The 21,718-nt window shown below is 32.4% G+C and overlaps 1 protein-coding gene and 1 long non-coding RNA gene across 5 annotated transcripts; both read left to right on the forward strand.

The window, feature by feature from the left end:
- Positions 1 to 12,451: 12,451 nt before the first annotated feature.
- Positions 12,452 to 17,680, forward strand: LOC7477958 (CDPK-related kinase 5). The gene is made up of 11 exons (XM_002310700.4): positions 12,452 to 13,266; positions 13,779 to 13,909; positions 14,065 to 14,106; positions 14,234 to 14,342; positions 15,003 to 15,081; positions 15,181 to 15,477; positions 15,558 to 15,670; positions 16,245 to 16,352; positions 16,438 to 16,500; positions 16,606 to 16,773; positions 17,086 to 17,680. The coding sequence occupies exons 1-11, from the start codon at positions 12,697 to 12,699 to the stop codon at positions 17,224 to 17,226; spliced, it is 1,821 nt and encodes a 606-aa protein (XP_002310736.3). The 5' UTR covers positions 12,452 to 12,696; the 3' UTR covers positions 17,227 to 17,680.
- Positions 17,681 to 18,593: 913 nt separating this feature from the next.
- LOC127905559 (uncharacterized) lies at positions 18,594 to 20,937 on the forward strand. Of its 4 annotated transcripts, XR_008059707.1 has the most exons (6): positions 18,597 to 18,813; positions 19,143 to 19,266; positions 19,389 to 19,533; positions 19,763 to 19,860; positions 19,954 to 20,071; positions 20,206 to 20,937. It is a non-coding gene; the product is annotated as an uncharacterized LOC127905559 (long non-coding RNA). The 4 variants fall into 4 exon arrangements; XR_008059709.1 differs by having other exon boundaries at positions 18,594 to 19,266; positions 19,763 to 19,864; XR_008059708.1 differs by having other exon boundaries at positions 18,595 to 19,266; positions 20,162 to 20,937.
- Positions 20,938 to 21,718: the final 781 nt, after the last annotated feature.

Genomic DNA, 21,718 nt, shown 5'->3' on the forward strand with positions numbered 1-21,718 from the left:
TGTTCACGTGGATTGTAAAAATCATGAGGTTCCAAAAAGGAGTGAATAATTGTAAGTTTACCATATTGGTCTCGATCACATTTCTTGGAAAAATTAGATAAAGTATTGTTTTACACATCTTGAAATCGATGATTCAATCTATGAACTTTGGTTTAATTGATGAACTTCTCCTGGGCTTTCAAGTTTCTTCTCGGTTTTATCGTTTTTGAACAGTATAAACCGAACCAAAACTAGTTAGTTTGAACCGGTTTCAGTTTTGAATTTTAAAAAATAATAATTTTGGTTTAGTTAATTTTTTCATGTAAAAACCAAACCGAATAAAAAATGATCACCCTTAATATTTACTACCACTGTTACAGGCTTATAGCCGTCTGAAAAGGAGCACCACCATGTTAACCCCTGACTTTCCTTGGCCGGTTTTTCCCGAACAAAAGAAAAAAAAATCATTTCTTTAAGAACCCAAAGGATTTTTTTTTCTTTTAACCTTCAAAAGTCAATCTCTATACATGTATTACTTTTTTTTTTTTTTCTGATCACACTAAATTAAATTAGTACTTTAAAATTAAGATAACGTGAGATTCAACTCTTGAATCATGTTCAATTTTTTTAGGTAGTAGTTTTTCTATAAAAAGCTACTTTGTTTTTTATCGGATTATTGAATCTTTTATAATTAGGTGTAAAAATTATTGTTTGGGTCAATTTTATTATTTTTCTAGAATTCTTTCAATTTATTATTTTTATTTTGGACTATGTTTAAATTTTCTTAACATTGTTTCCTAGTAGAGGTAGGTTTTTCTAGTAGAGGTAGGTTTTAAAAAAAAACTTTTTTTTACATGTATTTCATGTTGATGTCCTCAAGACATTTTTTTTAAATGAGTTAGATCATAGTTACATGGTAAATGAGTTAGATCATAATTTTTTTCGTACGTTTTTTCCTTCTAAGGAAACAAGTGGACGTGGTTGAAAATATCTTAAATTCATTTATTTTTTCTACAATTCTCAAGGGTGATTCTTTCTGACATGAATTATGCTTGATATCATATCCTTGAGGGTATAGGCGAGGCCTGTCTAAGTTCTAATAGTGATAAGAAAACATTTCTGACCAAAGTGCTGTGTGTTTTGGTTGAAAGGTCTTGGAGAACAATACTGAACACATCTCTGATCTATCAACGTCTTTCTTGTATCTGATGACATACGCGTGAGATCTGTTTTTTTTCTCTTTTTGGGGTCTCTTTAGATGGCGTAGGAAAAAATTTCACATTTTGGAAGGAAGACACTTTTCTCATCATCTTTCATCCAATTTGGTGTGTAATAGGCTTTCTGTCACAAATCAATCAAATACTAGAAAATTAGAAAAAACAACAACGGCAACGCTGACAAAAAAAAAACTTTGTCGGGGTTTACAAAGAAAAAACTCAATGAACATATTCTGTTAGTAGTTTTTGATGAAAATGGCGAGGAAATAAGAAAATTATGTTGGTATTTCTGACATGTTAAATTACCGAAGGAGATTTCGTTTTCGTTGATAATTTTAAAAGAAATTAAAACTCAGTAATTCTATCTTCTTCCCATTTCTTGTTTTTATTTGATTTCAATTCAAACCCTTATTCCGATCTCTCTCCCACCCGCTTTAGATTTCTAACAACCACCCAACCCGCCATCAACATATGCAACGTCCCTCTCTTGATTCATTTTCATTTTTTTTTTATGATTTTTGTTTTTTAGTAATTTTTGTAGGCTTTGTCGAATCAACAAATTGTTGATTATATACAAACTTCAAGCTTGTGATTGTTGGTGATGGTGGTACAACTTGTAATTTGAAGTTTCTTGATTTGGGTTTATTTTTGGTGTTTGGGTTTGGTTTTTCAGCTTCTGGGTTTTCCTTCTGTTTAAAGGGGATTTTGATTTTTGATATTTTTTATTAAATAATATGAGCATTTAAAAAAGAAAAACAATGTTTATTTTATGGGAATGTATTTAGGGTTTTTTTTCCTGGTGGGTTTTTGGATTTAGGGTGTTAGATCTTTTTTTTTTAATTTTATGATAGGGGTTTCGATTTTTGGCTCCTGGGTGTTTGATTAATGCAGGTAGAACAACATTTATGAAAAGCATCTAACTAGCCTTTTGTTAATATAATGCTGAAAGGGTGTTTGCTTGTAGAATGCAGTGATGCAGACTCAAGATGAAGAGACTCCAAAGTTTTTCATGTATTCTTCGGTGAATTGTACCAGTTTTTGCGTTATGCAAGCAATAAGCTTAGCCTTTTCAAGCAGCAAACATGCTTCGTGTTCCACTTACTGTTCTGTAATTTTGTTCATCGATGACTAATTATTAAAGCTGTGATTGTTTTGATTCCTGGAACTAATTTTCAAGCAGCAGGCACGCAGATGATCATCTTCTTGAAATTTTGATACTGTGGTAGGATTTATCTTGCTTCTTTCGCTTTGTTGTTTTCTTACAAGTAAGTCGATAGGGACAGATGAACAGAAACATTATTGTTGATCTAGACTGAGCTTCCAGCTTTTGTTTATCATTCTTTTGTACCAAATATTGAACAGAAAGAGATTCTTTAAGTGTAAAATCTCTGTGCTTTTGTTTATATACAGTTTACAAGATTGGTTGTAACTTACTAATATGTGGGATTTGGAGAGAAAAGAGACTGTTTACCATCAAACAATTTAAAATTCTGTACAGAATATGGAATCTACCCAACCATTAGCTTTATTGCAAGTTTATTGTTTAGATATTATTTTCTTATGCTGATTTTATTTTATGCTAATTGTGTGATGTTAATCAATGAAAAATGAAAAAATGAAGAATTTTCCTTTGTGCTAATTGTGAAATACTAAAAAATTAGATTAAAAATTCCAACAAAATTTATTCCATCAATAATTTATTTAGCGCTATTCAATGCCAACAAATTGTCCAACAAAAATGGGTGGTAAAAACTAATTTGAATGATGAAATATTCTATCGATATTAGAAATCATCAATGAAATAAAATTATCAAAAATATTCTATCAATAATTTATAATACCGACAGAATTTTCCTCGTCGGTATTCTTCAATTTTTTTGGTAGTAAATATTGTTGTGACCATACTAAAATTTGCAAAAATAAATGCCTCGTGCCGTTTTATAATTTGAATAAAGAAGGGGAAATTACCAACGAGCTTGTAGCTCAATTCGTCACCCATGTCTGCCCTCCCTCGAGAGGTCTCAGGATTGCAAATCTTTTAGAGTTCAGTACAGTAATTAATTTTATGGTATGGTAAATAATCTGCTTTCAGCTGCATGAACATGGAGTTACAAATAAATTACACATCTGTAAACTGAAAACATATCATGTGAGCTAGCCCACTGGACTGATAAGGACCGATGTTACCTCTTGCGAAACACAGTAGGTGAAGTTGCATGACCCCGACATTTCACCTGCACCACATGACATTTAATTAACAAGATGGAAAATATTGCAAGCATAAGATCTAGCACAGCTCACAGTGATAATTAACATAATGCAGCACCTGCACTTGAAAACCCAAAAGAGAAAGAGAAGTCCTGTTAAGTTTTTAGGTTGAACTAGTTCTTTGATATGATATTAGAATCTTGGTAATCAAGTGATTAAGAGTTCAAATCTCATTACTTTTATTTATTTGATAAAAATTAAGTACAAGATAGTATCGGTCTGTATAAGTTTCAAGCGCAAATAACATTTTTTTAAGGAGGTGTATTAGTGAATGATATAAATCATATATTGAATCTATTTTTAAATTGAATTGATTTTTTAACTTGATATGACACAATTTACTTATATTATATCTTAAACATGCCATCAGTTTTAAATATATTCAGCAAATATATACATTGGTTTTATTTTGGTACAAGAAAAAAACACGTTGAATGCATTGTGTTTTGCTGGAATCTATGCGCTGCTATTGCATGCCATTCCGCATTTTCAAAATACCTTTATATGTTAGAAAATAATATAAATTATATTTTGAGATTTTATTTAATAATTTAAATTATTGGGTTGAATTGGTTGTTTAACATGGTATCAGAGCCTTAATAACCAAGCTATCATAAGTTCAAATCTCATCATCTCTGTTTATTTGATAAAAATAAAATACAAGACAGTATAGGTCTGTATAAGTTTTAAATCCAAAAAATTTTTATTTAAAGAAATATACTCCGGAAACATTGTCTTAGTCAGCATGATCTGCAAGCCCTCAGCTTGTCCCCAGAATCATACAGATTTAAACGTTGTGTGTGGCTAAATTTTGTGTGGAGCAGTCTCGTGGGGCTGAGGGGCATGCAGGATATCAATTATCAAATGCTTCGTTAATTCTAAGTAACTGTTAATTTCACCAGTTTCATTTGAAAGAAAGGACCACACTCAAATTCATGTTCAAGTAGGTGAGACGGCATGTGCAATGATAGGTCGGACTCTCTCTTTTACTGTATGCAGTGCAAGTTATCAAAGAAGGGGACACCTTCTCTCTTCTCTCTTCTTTCTTTAAGCTTATTTCTCCTGGTTCTTATCTTCGGACTTGAGAAAATAAAAATTATTTTTTTGATTATGCCCGCGATGATCATACTATATAATAAGGTGGTCAAATTTGATGCCTTGTAGTGGCTTTGAAAACAAATAAACATTTATACTTATTGGAAGAAAGAAACAGATTAATTTGTACTCGTTCCATGGTCGTAAAGATTCTTTTCCTAGCCGACAGATCCTTTTTTTTAAAAAAAGAAATAATAATTAAATTTCTGCTTGGTATTTTCAATCCAATTTTTACATGAATTCATCTTTCCTTATCAATGGCTGACCATCCATCCGCCATTAGGGGTTCAGCAAGAATTTTATTCTCATAGTCTATTCTAATATTTGAATTTTTTTATTAATGTGGGTGTTCGGGCTAACTTACGTGTACCTTGACTAATTTTACTGGCCCTGAAGTTAACGATCATGTATGCCTCCAGTGATCATTGTTAAATTAATTGAGATCAAATAGAGAAAAGGAGGCTAGAATTCTGAATAATCTGTATATTATGAATGCATAGTCTTAATCTAAATACAAATAAAGTATATATATATATAGGTCAAACTGAAAGTACTATTCTACCTTTAATAAATAAGACTACATAAATATTATTTAACAATCATCATATTAGCAACCATAAATCTCGAACCTGAGATCATAGGAGGAACAAATCTCTTAATCTCAAACTCTTACCACTTGGCTATCTAGATGATTAATATTTGAATTTTAGTGATTAAGGAATTAAAGGTATAATTAACCCAACCTTCTTAACTAGACGCAATTTCCTATGTATTTGGTTAAATGGAAAAATTATGTTTTAAAATTTAGTAAGTTTTTTTCTCCTCTACAGAAAGAAAATATTACTTGCAAAAAGGTTTGCTATATGTTGTCATCAAAGGGTCATTTTTAACAAAATAAAATTGCTTTTATGTTGACCAAACACGTCTTTGTTTATATAAATCATTGAGCTAAAGAACGTATATATATTTATTGGTGAAATAATTAAAATTTCAAATGCTCTTGGCAAGAAGCTTGCCGTAGTGTTTGTAATTATTATTATTATAGTTATTTTTTAAAGTATTTTTTGTTTAAAAATATATTAAAAAAATATTTTTAAAAATAATTATTTTTAAAATTAATAGAACAAAATATTACATAATTTAAAAATAAATAAATTTTGAACGAGAAAAACAAAACACTCTAATCATGCATCATCTATAGCTATAGTACCATCCTGTCATTCAGTAAAGTCAAATTAAATGCATTTTGTCATATTGAGGCTTTAGTTCAAATAAAGTGTCATTTCCTGAATCCACCAGGGGAGGTCTTGTGTTCTTTACAGTGATTTTATTTCCTTGGAGTTATCCGGCACCAACTTCCACTATGATTTGGCTCCAAAAGAGATGAGCATCATCATCATCGTCGCCATCATGCGCAGCCACAGCAGTCAAAACCTTATTCAACTGCTACCTTCGGCAGCTTTTCTGCAATGAATATGTTTCTCTACTTCTTCTTTCTCAGCTCAGCCACAGTATGAACAGTATGGCAGAACCTCATGACAAGATTGGCAAAGTGGAGTCACCACATGCTAGACAAAGTGCTGTGTATATAATCAAATATTTCCATTGACGTCGTAGTGGTTGGACACGATATCTAATTAAGCTGTTTTTACTAGTTTTCGTTATAATTTAACTATTAAATATCATATACAAATTATATATTTATCTAAAAGTTCTTCGATATGACTGAGAACAAAGTTGATGAGAGTTTATATCTTAATGATAAATTTTATCATATTGTAAATAGTATTGTTTTTTTTTTTATCGTAATACAATATAATGTTTTTATCATAATACTAGGACGAGTTGATTTTTTTTCTTAATGTTATTTTGATCTATATTATATATGCTATTTTTTATATATTTTACAATATTTAGAGTTGGAGTGTTACATAATAAAAAAAAATAATCTAATGTAATGAAAAAAAATGACAATCACAATATTTTTTTACTTTAGCAGTTGAAATAATAATAATAATAATAGTATTATAAGAAATGTCAATCAATCAAAACCATGTAGTGATTATAATTTAGTTGCTTGTACAATACTAGAAAATCACCAAACAGAAACAGATACACCAATATAAGTATTTCATCGGTAAATTACGATGAAAAAAATACAATGACATATTATTTTTACAAATAAAAATAACAATATCCATCGATAAATCTAATAATAAATTTATTTATAATATTTAATTTATGATCTAACGAGCAACTATCTTTTCTCTCTTTCTTTTCTTTTTTTCTCCAAAACAAACACCGCACTCCCTTTCAATTTTATTACAAGTCAACCTCCTGCTCTAAATTCAGCTACCCCCCAACATCCACAGTATTTAAGGCCTTTTGATTTAACAATGGAGGAAAGGATCGAATCCATAATAAGAAAATACTGGGTATCTTGTATTATTATCCAGCAATGCTCCGTATCGTAGTCAATCTCAGATCACTAGAAAGATATTGATGCCTTTGCCGGCACGCCTCAATTACACGTTCAGATTTGATCTCTTTTAATACTTGGGGTGGGAGATTTGAATCCCACCATTTCTTCAATTTATTAATCCAAGAATCTTTCATCTTTTTTAAACTTATTATGTGGGATTTCCTAATTAATTATTCCATGATTTTTTTTTTATTTTTGTCTTGCAACTTATCATCATCATCGTTCTGATTATTATTATTATTGGCCTTGCAATGTTCTTATTGATAAGGTTCAAATAAATTAATGTTACTAATTCTGAGAATGACGACATGTTTGGATAAGTTTGGTAGGGCAAGAAGGAGAAGGGAGAATGCGATGAGTTCAATGGCAGGTTGTAACTAGTGGGGAGCTGAATAATGAATTTATGATGATAGCATGTCAGTGGGCGGTTAGATAATGAATGTAGTTTCAGATTGAAATCAAGCTTTAGAATTATGTGCTAAGTCGTAAAATTGAGGTGTATTTGGAAGTGCGAGTCTAAAACTTTTGAAATATTTTTAGTTTTAAATTAATTTTTTATGTATTTTTTTATTATTTTGATGTACTAATATCAAAAATATATTTTAAAAAATAATATTTATTATACTGTTGTTGTTTCGCTATGTTCTCGGAACCGGTAATAATAAATTTGTTTGATAATTTTAAAGTTTCATTACAAGAATTTTGATAAAAAGTAATGTCTGAACTTTATTGGAATTGAAATCTGAATTATTACAACCAACCACTATAGACTTGATGAATTTAATTTCATGATTTCTTTTGCCCCCCACTATAATATGGAGTTTAAATTTAAAATTCCGATCACTGGTTCCTCACCAAAAAAATAAAAAGTAAATACTGATGTTTCCTTAGCTAAATGATTAAGGCACCATTGTATTTTAATGATTTTTAAAATGTTTTTTTATTTAAAAAACCTTAAAAATATTAAATATAAAAAATATTTTCAACCACATTACCCAATTATATAATTGATAAAACAAAAAAGAATTTGCGGATTCAACCGGAGTTTTGTATATTTTTTATTTTTTTATCTATAATTAATTTATTTTTTTGTGTTTTGAATCGTTTTGATATGTTAATATTAAAAATAAATTTTAAAATATAAAAAAATAATATTTTAATATATTTTTAAATAAAAATTACTTTAAAAAATATTTATAATAGTAACAAACACCACCGGAATCGGCAAAATAATGATCGGATTGAAATTGAAGGGTCTTCACCAAACTACATTGATATATTGATATGGTTTCTGCATTTCACACAACCATATCTGTTTACTTACACGACAGATCGTATGTCACATGGCCACCTTAGATTTGCTGTACCACCACTACAGTCTACATGCATTGTAATTGGTTGACTTTCTTTTATAATCATAAGCTGGGCCACGACTACAATAAGGCATCAAATCCAGTGCCTGGGCGTCTTCGTTCAAAGGTAACATACTTGTACTTTTATATATACATTATATTATATTTTAAAAAACTAGGAAAAATACGGGGCCTGTACCATGAACATAAATTTATTATTATAAGCAACACATTATAGATATATATAAAGTATTTATACTTTATATAGACGACACTGTAGCGTTATAGAAGTATTATTTTTGTTATTTTTTAGTTCAAAAAATTTTATTAGGGGCATCGTTTTTTTTTTTCTGTGCCAAAAGTTGTTGAGTCCCAACACAAATCTGGCTGGGCAGCTAGATCCAAGTCGCTTCCAACAAATGCTAGGTCTGGTTTAGTAGCCACATCCAACGCTATTCAGTCTGGCTTTCAGCCACATCCAAATATTTTCAATTTTCTTTTTCTTATCTTTCTAGGTTTTTTTTCTTTTCTTTTATTTAATTTTTTTCATACAGCAAAGAGAAAATAAATTGATAGGAATATTTTTTTATATTGTATAAAAGCTGGGTGATGATAAAAAATTTTCATTTGAGATTTTGTTGGATTGAATTACCTTTTTCTTAGCGTTGGGTCCTGTTGTCATCAAGACCCAACAACATTGGATCCGGCTGCCCAACTAGACTCAACAACTTTTGGATTTCTTAACCGCCCTATTGGGTCTGGTTTGACAATTTTAGATTTGGCTTTGTTGCTAGGTCCAATAACATTGGATTTAGTATTGCTGTCAGACTTAAGACATTTAATATAATTTTATACTCTTTATATTTTTTTATATTTAAAAAAATTATTATTAACCTGTTACGAAGATCGATCCAATATATTAGTATATATAAAAAGATATAATACAAATACCTGGTTATTGTAAAAAAACCAAACCCTTCCACATCAAGTTAATTTACCATGATGACTTAGTTAATGTTTAAAATTATGGTAAATATTTGTTTTTTAAAATATTTTTTGTTTTGAAATATATTAAAATAATATATTTTTTATTTTTTAAAATTTATTTTTGATATAAAAAACATTAAAAATATTAATTTAAAATAAAATTTAAATTTAATTTTTTTAAAAACAAAATTGTAGTATAAACACAACCACAACCTTAGTGTCATGTGAAAATCATCAATTTAACTGTCACTCGATTTTGAAAATATATCAGCAAATAATAATAATAACACCCGTGACAATGCTGAAATTTTCCTTCATTAATTGCTCTCAATTTCATGTGAATAAAGCCGCTCCAACTAATCATTTTTGATTGGTTACTGCACAAGCAAAAGTACATTGTCACAGCTTAATACATAATTTATATCCTCCTTGTAATATAATCATTTATATTTCAAATCTCCACATTAATTCAAAAAATTATTTTAAACGAGAGAAATAGAATATTATAATAAAGAGCTAAGTTGTTTCTATTTTATTTTATACTAAATCATAACGGTACAATTTAAATCTAATGAGTTAGATTAGCTAAAAATAGTCCAAACCTCTATTGAACCTCAAGCAATTTAAGAATAAGTCCTTCAACTCTTAATTTTCGAATTGGGCCTCCCTCCAACTATTTTTTATTTAAGATTGGATCCTTTTATTAGGTTTTCATAAATTCTAAAAGTAATAAATACAGTTGACTTGTATGTTATTGACTTTCTAACTTTCTCAATGGCTAAAAATACCCTAAAACTTGGGAGTATATATATATATATATATATATATGGGTATCCGGGTTAGCTTGTGTATACTTTAACTAATTCAACGAGTCTGAAATTAACTAACAATTAAAAAACATGTTAGGAGGAAAGAAACAAGTCTTGGAGGGAAAAGCCAAGCATCCATAAATTTGGTCACGTTTTAGCTATTGAAAAAGTGCACTTCATTGTTAGATGAAGAAAAAATTAATAAAAAACTTACTTTTAAATGAAAAATAGTTTGAGGGAATTTTAATCTAAAATTAGAAATTGCTTTGATTGATTTAAATTTTATAAAAGATTTTGAGCAATTATCCATTTAAATTTAATAAAAATAACTATAAGAAGATTCCACAAATTTAAATTTAACTCAAACTTTACTTATTTGATAATCTCAATTAAATTAATACTAGAGCATACACATCCGAAAATAAAAGTATTTTTGAAATAAATAAGAGATTTTTCAATTTATTTTCATTAAACAAATTTGATCACAAGTTGATTATAAATCTCGCATGATATCCATTTATCAAATTGTTTATAATAACAAGGGAAAGATTGTTTTGGTGAAATAAAATTAATGTATATAATTATCTTTTTATCAAGACATAGTTTTTATGGAAAAATTCGTAAAATTAGTAGAAATCTTATATATATATATATATATAGACACACACACACAAACAAAATCTATAATAGATGCACTTGAGGGTCTAGCTGCTGTGGTCAATCGTGTGACTTGTTCCGCCCCCGTTCCGGGTTCGACCCTCTATGTGCATGCCTGTCACCCCCCGCGGTGCCTTACCTGCTCCTGGGCTTGCAGGATGTCCAGTGGGCCGTGGGGAATAGTCGTGGTGCGCGTAAGCTGGCCCGGACACCTCACGTAAATCAAAAAAAAAAATCTATAATAGATTCTCCTATTTATTTTTTCGCAAGAAAAAACAAGGAAAGGATCAGGAAGCATTTGGTAAAAAGGAAAATGAATCATTTGACCTCCTTTTCTTTTTGTCGGAAGAACATTCTCCCAATTTTCATTTCCCTTTTTGGAACTTTAATTTAACGTTTTAAACACTTTAAATCACAAATTAAACTAAACAGAAAGATTAATTAAGGAGGTTGATGGCTGCCTAATAAGGGCGGGCAATTAAAACGGCAATGCTTTTGACTTTTTATGCCCCCTCGGCCTTTTTGAAGGCAAAAGAAAATTAATTTATCAATAAAATAATTCAATTTATCCAAATTAAGATAAAATCTAGGAACCTTCCCTCTTTCTCGTTAATTCAGGCAAAAAGAACCCACAACAAAAGCAACAAGCACCAGTCAAAATTCAGGTAATAAAATAAAGTTATATTTAGAAATGTTGTTTTTTAAAATATTTTTATTTTAAAAATTTATTTAAATAATATATTTTTTTATTTTTTAAATTTATATTTATATGAGTACATTAACAAGATGTAATAATAATAAAAATAATTTTAAATTAATTTTTTTTCAAAAATACGGTTGTACCTTAACTATAACAATAAACGGGCTCTAAACAACCCTTCCAAAATTGTGACACGTGTACTTACTCTGCTCGTTGGGACCACCACCACCTCTAAAGCAGAAAGCTGATAGAAATTGTTGGGAAAACCTCAAATTAATCCCCTAACTATCAAGTTATTCTCAGTTTCGCTCTTAGAGTTATCTTTTCTCAATTAGATCTTCCAATATTCACAAAGTACCCGAGTTAATTGCAACAGACATAATTACAGTTTTCTTTTCTAATATTTTATTTTGTTTATTTGTTTTTAATGTGATGAGAAAATGAAAATCTCAAATAAACTTATTTACTCATTTATTAATCAAGTAAATCTAAATAAGTCAAAGCAAAAATTAAGCATGAATTTAATAAGATTTAAATAAGCTAAATTTCAGTTTATAATGTTAGACTCGTTACAAAATACAAATAGAAATCAAGATTATAAGTTTAATCATATCGTGTTTGAAATTGTGGTGTAATGTATATTTTTTTTCTGAAAATATATTAAAATAATATATTTTTATTTTTAACATTGAAATGATTAAAAAAATACTAAAAATATATTAATTGAAAACTTAAAAAAAAACAAAATTCAAGAATTAATTTAGAGAAGTGTGGTCGAACCGCATTCTTGATAGTTGGAGGGCTAATGTGAGGTTTGTCCAAACTTATTTATCTGTTAACATCACAAAACTAATAAAAATCGAAACCATGCTTAACAAAAAGCACAACAAAACACACCGTCCTTGCTTCCTTTCTATCTAACCATATTACATTACAGTTACAGTTACAGACCCCTCCCTATCCTCTCTCTCTCTCTCTCCTCTAATCACCATAGACAGGCAGACTTCAGTTTCCTTTACGTTTCTTTATTTTTTCAAATTCCAAAATCCTTTGGAAGAAAACTCACTTCCAATTCAAATGCTTTAAGTAATTCATTTCCAATTCTGTTTTTTTTCCAACAATCTCTCTGTTTGGGGAGAGGCTTAACACAATGGGTATCTGCACCTCTAAACCCTCCCCAAACTCCACTCTCTCTTCTCCCATCGCTATCCAAGCTAATGACAACTCTATTCCTACCAAGGACACACCTCGACCGGATCCCAGAACCCCAAATGTTAACGATCAGAACAACAGTACCGGCTTAGAATCCGTTAAGAAATCGCCCTTCAATTTTTTCAGCCCGAGTCCGGCTCACTACTTCTTTTCTAAGAAGTCTTCGCCAGCGAGATCTCCGGCGAGGAATGCGGCCAGTGCGAACTCGACGCCGAAGAGGCTTTTTAAAAGGCCGTTCCCGCCGCCGTCTCCGGCGAAGCATATACGGGCAGTGCTTGCGAGGCGGCATGGATCGGTGAAGCCGAACGAGGCGACGATACCGGAAGGAGGCGAGGCGGAGGCGGCAGGGTTAGTTAAGAGCTTTGGATTCTCTAAGCATTTTGGAAATAAGTATGAGCTTGGAGATGAAGTAGGGCGAGGACATTTTGGGTATACTTGTCAAGCCAAGTTTAAAAAAGGTGAACTCAAAGGACAACAAGTTGCTGTTAAAGTAATCCCTAAAGCAAAGGTATTTTTATTATTTTAGTTAATTTGTTGGTGATTTTATGTAATTGAGTGATTTTAGGGTTCAAGTTTAGTGTTTTTGGTGTGTTTGATCTGTGGGGATACGTGTGCTGTTACTTTCTTAATTTGTTTCTTTGATACATGTGGTGTTAGTTTTTTTTTTTTTAAAAAAAAAAACGTTAATGATATATTTGAATTGTGCATTCGCGGTAGATCTTTAGCGCGTGCTGTAATCTTATTGTTGGTTTCTGATTTCTGTTTTTGTATTTAGCATTATGATGAAATGTAGTGTCTTGGGAAGCTAAATTGTTGGGGAGAAATTACTTTGATCAAGATAAACCTGTTGTTAAGTTTCAACTACATGGAGAATAGTCTGTCTCTGTGTTAATTTCTAGACCAGCTGGATCGGTCTTAGTTGGTTTATTTTATTTGCTGCTTGATGGTGTTAGACATTTGGCTCTTGCATTTCGCCAATTTGTTTCATTTGCTTATTTTGGTTTTTGTTTTTGTTGTTAGATGACTACAGCAATTGCCATTGAGGATGTGAGAAGGGAGGTTAACATACTGAGAGCATTGAACGGGCATAACAATTTAGTACAGTTTTATGATGCCTATGAAGATCATGATAATGTCTATATAGTAATGGAGTAAGTGCTGATTGTTCTGTGTTTTCTTTTTTCGTATGTTAGATCCTTATTATGGTTATGTTGTGAAATAGATTGTAATCTTTTGAGTTTCATTTTTGTTGATGGTATTCTGCATCTATTTTAATGGGTTGTTGTGATTATCATGCATTTTTCAGGTTATGTGAAGGAGGAGAACTCTTGGATAGAATTCTTGCAAGGTATAAAATAGTAGCTATACCAGTATTTAGTTCATTTTGATCTACTTGATGGACTAAAGAACTGGAATTTAATGGAGTTAGTTGGTCAGCTGCTCACAGCTAATCAAGTGATGCTCTTTTCATGTAGAGGCGGAAAATATACAGAAGACGATGCAAAGGCTGTCATGATACAGATATTAAATGTTGTAGCATTTTGCCATCTTCAGGGTGTGGTGCACCGTGATCTTAAACCTGAGGTGAGATACAGTGTTACTAACATGCATAGCCAGTTGCATTCTGTCCTGCAGCTTCAGTTGAGAGTCATATTCTCAGAGTCTCATGCCTGGGCATTTTGAAAGATTATTCCTTTCCAATTCTTCAAATTGTTCATTCATTAGCTTTTAGTTAGGATCAATTGTGCTATTTGAGGCAGAGTATGAAACTGGAGCACCTGAATCTGCTTGCATAATAAAGACCAGTGCGACTTCTAAGGAGTCCTTGTTGTTTTCCCTTTTTGAGCTATGAGTGGAATATAAGTGTGTGCCCCTTGCGAGATATTTTTTTGTAATTTTATAGGCGTCAAAAAGTTCTTCCTGTTTGGTATCACGTGCATCAAGGTTTTTTTTGACCTGAATGCAACTTGATGAAAATGATCAGGAAGAGGGAAGAACATGTGATAACATGTACTCTCTTTTGCTAGGATTTTCGATTTTAGAGATTTTACTGGAATTAAAAGTGAAAAAACTGAGACAAAAAGAAGAAGAAGACAACAACGACCTAAGTTTGGCTGTCTTTTTTGCTAATTTATTGGTCATCAATTGTTGGTTGAAAACTGACTACTTATTTGCTTACTGCGTGCATAGTTGCATTTTGTTATTCATGCATTCTTATCTAAGTGTAGCTGATTGCTGGATCAGAATTTCTTGTTCACATCAAAGGATGAGGACTCCCAGTTGAAGGCCATAGATTTTGGTTTGTCAGATTTTGTAAAGCCAGGTTTGCACTTGCTCTTTATTCTGAGATGTAGCTGGCTGCTTTGTTTTCAATAGCTCCATGAATTCACTAGTGGTTTCTAAAATATATCTCTTTTTACAGATGAAAGGTTGAATGACATTGTTGGTAGTGCATACTATGTAGCACCTGAAGTTCTACATAGATCTTATGGTACAGAGGCTGATGTCTGGAGTATTGGTGTGATTGCATATATTTTGTTGTGTGGAAGCCGTCCATTTTGGGCCAGAACTGAATCTGGGATCTTTCGTGCTGTTCTAAAAGCCGATCCAAGTTTTGATGAGACCCCTTGGCCTTCACTTTCTCCAGAGGCAAAAGACTTTGTCAAGCGCCTATTGAATAAAGACCCACGAAAAAGATTGACTGCTGCCCAGGCACTAAGTAAATGCCTTGACCACTGTTCAAACGCTACCTGCTGGCTTTCTTGAATCTGAATTGATATTTGCTATTATTTGTTGCAGGCCATCCTTGGATTAAAAGTTCTAATGAGGTTAAAGTGCCTCTGGATATACTCATACTCAAACTCATGAAGGCTTATATGCGCTCATCATCTCTTCGGAAAGCTGCTTTATGGGTTTGTAATGCAATTTACCAATGAGATTGTTTTGTAATGTGCTTTGATGCTGCCTACTTGAGTGTGAAGTGCAACTTTTCATTTAAAGCTCCTTTCAACTTATGTCATTATTTTTCCTATGTTGCTTCCATGTGCTTATGTTGAGTGGTTGTGAAGGTGTCACTATGGGTTAATACAGACAATATGCATAGATGTTTAGATCATATTTTATTTTGAAAATGTATACATGGCTAGAGCCAGAAATGCTAGCCAGAACTTGTTTGGTACACCTCAATTTTGCTATTCTCTAGCTTTTAATGTTGATTGTAGTTTATGGATTACAAGTAACTGTAACTCCAAATATATGCCCAGCTTAGCACTGGCTGATTAATGATTCTAATGGGCTCCAGAAATGCAGTTTATGGATTACAAGGTTGTCATTGAACAGCCATGTAATAATTCTTACAAGTGGTTATTATCAAGCAATTTGGGGCTATCATTAAGCAAATTACTTGGGAGTTTTTTGTGTAGCCTCGACCTTTGATGATTACGCTCTTACGATTTTGTACTGAACTTTTTGTTGGCATTTTGGCAGGCTCTATCTAAAACGTTGACTGTGGATGAGCTATTTTATCTGAAGGAGCAGTTTGTGCTCTTAGAACCAAACAAAAATGGCACTATAAGCTTAGAAAATATTAAAACGGTTGGTTGCTTTTTGAGTGCTTTAATTTTTATTACTTGTTAGCTCATTTGTCGTTAGTTATGCTAATACTTTTTTTAATGGTCAGACCTTGATGAAAAATTCTACAGACGCCATGAAGGAGTCACGGATTCCTGATTTTCTAGCATCTGTAGGTGTTTCAATTGTGGTAGCTATTTAGATTGTCATTTGTGGTTTTGCAGTTTCTACTTTCTAATCTTCAATTCCAACTGGTGCTTGTTTTTGTTGGTTACAGCTTAATGCACTTCAATACAGAAGGATGAATTTTGAGGAATTTTCCGCAGCTGCATTAAGTGTCCATCAGCTAGAGGCCCTTGATAGATGGGAGCAACATGCCCGTTGTGCCTATGAACTGTTTGAGAAGGCTGGGAACAGGGCCATTGTCATTGAGGAGCTGGCATCAGTATGTTTCTCTCTTATCTCTGACCCCACAAAGAATTCTTTGCACATAGGCTTCTTGTCAGTTATTTACTTTACCTGCACAAATTCTGCATCGTAGATGTGGTTTTAACTGTTCCAGTGGTCCATACATCTTAGAAACAACTTTTCAGTTCTTTAAATGAATTATTGGCAAACTGATTGTGGTTGACTTTTTGGTCTAATCATAATGCATGTTATGCCACTGTTTGTGTGTGTGTTAAACTTGTATTGCTGAAGCATTAAAGCATGAATATGGTAAGTCAAAAGGCAGAGACTAATCAATCTCATTTTTCAGGAACTCGGCCTTGGCCCTTCTGTTCCTGTTCATGCTGTTCTACATGATTGGATTCGGCACACTGATGGAAAGTTGAGTTTCCTTGGATTTGTCAAATTGTTGCATGGTGCATCTAGCAGGACTCTTGCGAAACCTCAATAGAAGTTTTGAAGCTGATTTTAGACGCTCCAAGATGTGGCTGCTGCCAATAAAAGAAAATGGGTGAGAGGCACCGAAATCCCAACCCCAGGTCTGATACACAGGTATATTTGCCTCCAATTTATGGGAGAAGAAAAGAAGTTTAGACCAATTTAATTTTTGTGGCGCAACCTTGTATAATACTTTTACAATTGTGATGCTTGTGATACTTTAGGCAAACGTAGCATGGGCATTCACAGTTTCCACTGTAAAGCTGTAGTTAAGTAAGTGTTTAGTTGCAGGTGAGAATATTTATTAAACTGGTTAGGAGAAATTGATTTTCTGACATATTGGACTGGTCTTTGGGTCCATGATTGAAATGTATCATTTCTACGTTTATGCTTTCTAGTCAAAAGTTAATTCTGCAAAGCATTGCTTTGCCAACATCAATGTTTAATGGAAAGTTTCTGTTCTGTTCTGTTTTTTTTGTTCTCTCTCCTGAGATATAATGGTAAATGTGTTAAGAATCTGCTAATCACATTATAGTTCAACTAACACTAATCCATAAAAATTGTATTAAGAATCCATTGCGACTCCATTCTTGTCAAATGTATGTTGCTTCATTCTTCTCAAATGTCTAGATGTCATTCCTTTTTTCTCCTTGTTTTTTTGTTAGTAAGATTTGTTAATTCATGTCAAGGGTGTAACATTCAGTATTATTAAACTTGCCCAGCAGGTTAACCCGATTAACTCGGGACCTCATTAATATAAGCCTGGTTTCATGTTAAATTTGGTAGAAATTAACTTGGTTAAACTGGTTGATTCAATAAGTCAATTCTTTGCGACTTTATTGATTTAGTTAAAATTTGTGTAACACATTATTTGACTTAATTGTTTTTTAAACGCATCATTTTAACTTTTTTTTTTAAAATAAAAAATCTTAAATTGATGTGATTTTGGATTATTTGGATCAGTTTCCATGACCCCAGAAATTTTTCTTCGTTTTCAATCATTGTATTGTGATCCCATTTAATTACTCGTATGAATGATTAATTTCTTATCTCCCATTCCTTTATATATATATAAAAAAACCTTCTTGTTCAAGAAAGTTTATAACTTTCTTATACATAATGATTTTCGGTACGTAAAATTTTCATATATAATTCGAAGTACAGTTATCCATGATGCTCCTCTTATCTTCTTTTACAAGGGCCATGGTTTAAATGAAAAAATAAACAAAAAGAAAAGGAAATTAATAAAAAATATTTAAAAAAAGAGTGAAAAATCTGATGTAAAACACAAGGCTTTGAATCAATCTATAAGCGATGATATCACAGCAGTGTCGTAAATTTTTATTTATGTTCTTTAAACAATGAAAAAAAAAACAAGAAAAAGAAATCACAGATGATATCTTATAGGAGAAGAAAAAAAAATCAGCGTGCTCGCCTGCTCGGCCGGCCGTTCATTGGAGCAACGTGTTGTTTAATTATGTAACTGTCATTCTTTTCTTTAAAAAAAAGCTTATAACTCCCACAATTCAAACGTCATTGCAGCGAGGAATCTTTCTTAGACATGGCGCCTGGAAGCGACAGGAAGCGCAAACGCCATGTGGTTTGCCCCTATCCTTCAGAAGACAGTAGCGACGATAGTGAAGTTGAAGAAACTAGGCCTTATTTTCACAATAAATTAGCATCTATTAATATTTAGCTTCATTTTTAATTTATTTGTTTTCCTGTGTCTCTTATCAATTACAATGGAGACGAAAGCAATCATAGCGATGAAGAAGACTCGAGGAGTAGGAGGATGGCGGCAGCGATGGAGATAGTGAAAACACAGGGACATGTATTCTTGTTCTTACTATTTTAAGAGGATAGAAATTCATTCTCAATGTTGGTGTATTTTATTATTTTCAGGTTAAGGGATGGAAAATGGAGAAGAAGTTTGTCGAAGTTCATCGTTTATTATAAATTGTAGAGGCATATATATTGTTTCTTTGATTGATCGATTGTGTTTGTGCTTGTAGCTGCCATGGAGGGTAATTTGAAGTCTTGATAATTGAATCAGGTGATGTTAATGCAGAAAGGTTATTCAAAGTACCCTTTTGTCTCATTTCTGGTTGTGCTATATTATCTTCCTTTATGATCTTTAAGTTTGGATTGTGATTTTTCTATTGCTTTGTTGATCAGGGTTCTGGTATTAATTAGATTTAAGAAAGGGACAAGGCACTGGAAGATTCTCGGGAGGAGAGCTGTAGCTGGAAGGCTAGTTAAGGAAAGCTATGGTTCTGCCTAACAGCAACATACATTTATAGTACTAAGACTCTGTTTTCAGGTGAAAATCTTAAGTTGATTTGGGTTCTGAATGACCTCTATCTGGGCGCCCTAGGGTTCTATATCTCCAGTAATAATCAAATATTTTTTAACTGAAGAGATTATCAAATATCGGTCTACCTTTATGGGCACATGATAGTATCCTTCTTGGCTATATTTATTGGTTTTCATTGTGAAGTTTAGCTTAGTTTATGGTGATTTACCTTTTTTGATTGGTTATTGTGTACTAGGTTGAAGTACTGTGGAGCAAGGGGGTTAAGAAATTGCCTCCGCTTCCTCCTCTGCCTGTGAAAGGCCGGAATCTCTCAAAAGGAGAACTATCAGACAAGTCGGTGGGCATATGATAAAACAAGAAGTTTCTCTAGTATTGACTTTCTAATATGTTGTTTTCTTATCTATTTCTTGTCCACTTCATGTATAGTGTTGGAATGGTGTAGCAGAAAGACATGAAGTGCTTGCTGAAAAGCACAAACGAGGTGCAGCAACAAGACGTCCGAGAACAAAGAAGAAATCTAAGATGACATGGTCTAAAAATGGAGGTATGCGTAGGGTTTGTGTTTGGGGTTTTCTTTTTCTAAAGCATTAACCTACCGTGTCACATTTCATCCACGATGTTGACATATGCATAGTGTCGTAATCCTTCCCATCAACTGTGATGCCTGCACAATATCAGGGGCTTATTCAAAACAGTGGAACCAGTTATGGCCATGCAAATCCTAGCTACAACTTCGAAGGGAGTAATTCGAGCCACATACCAGAAATGATTAACATTGACAGACCATTACACCGAATTCCTCAAAGAATGGAGACATAGGGACCATCATCGTTGAGATGTCATATCTGGGATATGAAAGATGGGTTATTTCCTGTCATCCAAACGACGCTGATAAAGAGTAGCAAGATGCCTTGCAACCAATTGATGCGCTAATTTGGTTGTAAGTAATCCAGTTATTACTCCAGTTGGTGATTTTCTCTCTTGGTTGATCCACGTTAATCATTTATGAGATGCTTCAATCATATTCATCCGTCAAAGGCTCACCGGGTCAGGAGAAGGACATGATAGCAGTAGCCTCTCAAATTGGATTTTATTGATCATGTATCAATGATTGCGATGCGACATTGATGGTGAGAAGCAAACAGCCACAATTGTATTGATAGTTTGACCAATTCTCATGCAAAAACAAATAGCATAGTCCTTTCCCGCAAATTGCAAGACCTATCTACAAGATTGCTTCCATCTTGCATTCATGTTCTCTCTGAATTCCAGGTCTGGAAATTGGTGCCAGCAATGCTTGCTAACCATGACCCTTCTGCATAAACATTTTGTTCTCATGTTGGTAACATCATCTTGTTAAATGAACACATTTCCTTTCTATATGCTTTATTATTGAAGACATTAACCGCATTTACAAGAATTACTAGATAATAAATTCCATTTCATCTTAATGGGACTGGGCATTCTAGAGCTTCCAAATCTTTTTGGTTGGACTTGGAAGTTGTGGACTAGTAAATGTTTGGTCAACCTGTTTAGCCCAAGAATTCGCCAAGGAAATTCTTACATTTTAAGCTTTATCGAATGTTTATTCATCTAGAGTCATGGTTATCCTCGCTGGCTGGAATTGATGCCCTATAGTGTGCTTGATAGAGATTATTGAGAGAATTCAACCAGTTTATCTAGATCTTCATTCTTGGTTTTGCAATTGCTGTTGACGGACATTATGGTTGTGAACGTTTTATACAGGACAAGAAAAAGACTCTCGTTTAAGAATTAAACTAGGTCCGGGTAGCGATACGCTGCCGGTAGGATCCAAACCCATTTACCGCATAAAAAAAATTGTTAGCATTACTAATTTTTTTTATTTTTTGCATGTGATAAAATATTTGAAATGAGGATTAAAAACTTCACAAATATATTAGATAAAATTAAGTGACTATCATATGCGTTAAAAAAAAGTTGGTGTGACATTCAATGTAATGGGTCACAAGCAAACTGGTCATCTTATTTAAATTGTGATCTAGTTAAAAAAAAATTAACCCTCACCTAACCTTAGCTCAAATATAAAACAATGGACTATCAAATGATTAAATTATAAAAAAATAAAAATAAATAATCTATGAAGTAAAATGAAAAGATGGTGACACATTGTATTAACTCATGCTAACTTGCAAGATCGACGACCCAAGCA

This window comes from Populus trichocarpa, chromosome 7 (assembly GCF_000002775.5).
Source record: "Populus trichocarpa isolate Nisqually-1 chromosome 7, P.trichocarpa_v4.1, whole genome shotgun sequence".
Lineage (NCBI taxonomy): Eukaryota > Viridiplantae > Streptophyta > Magnoliopsida > Malpighiales > Salicaceae > Populus > Populus trichocarpa.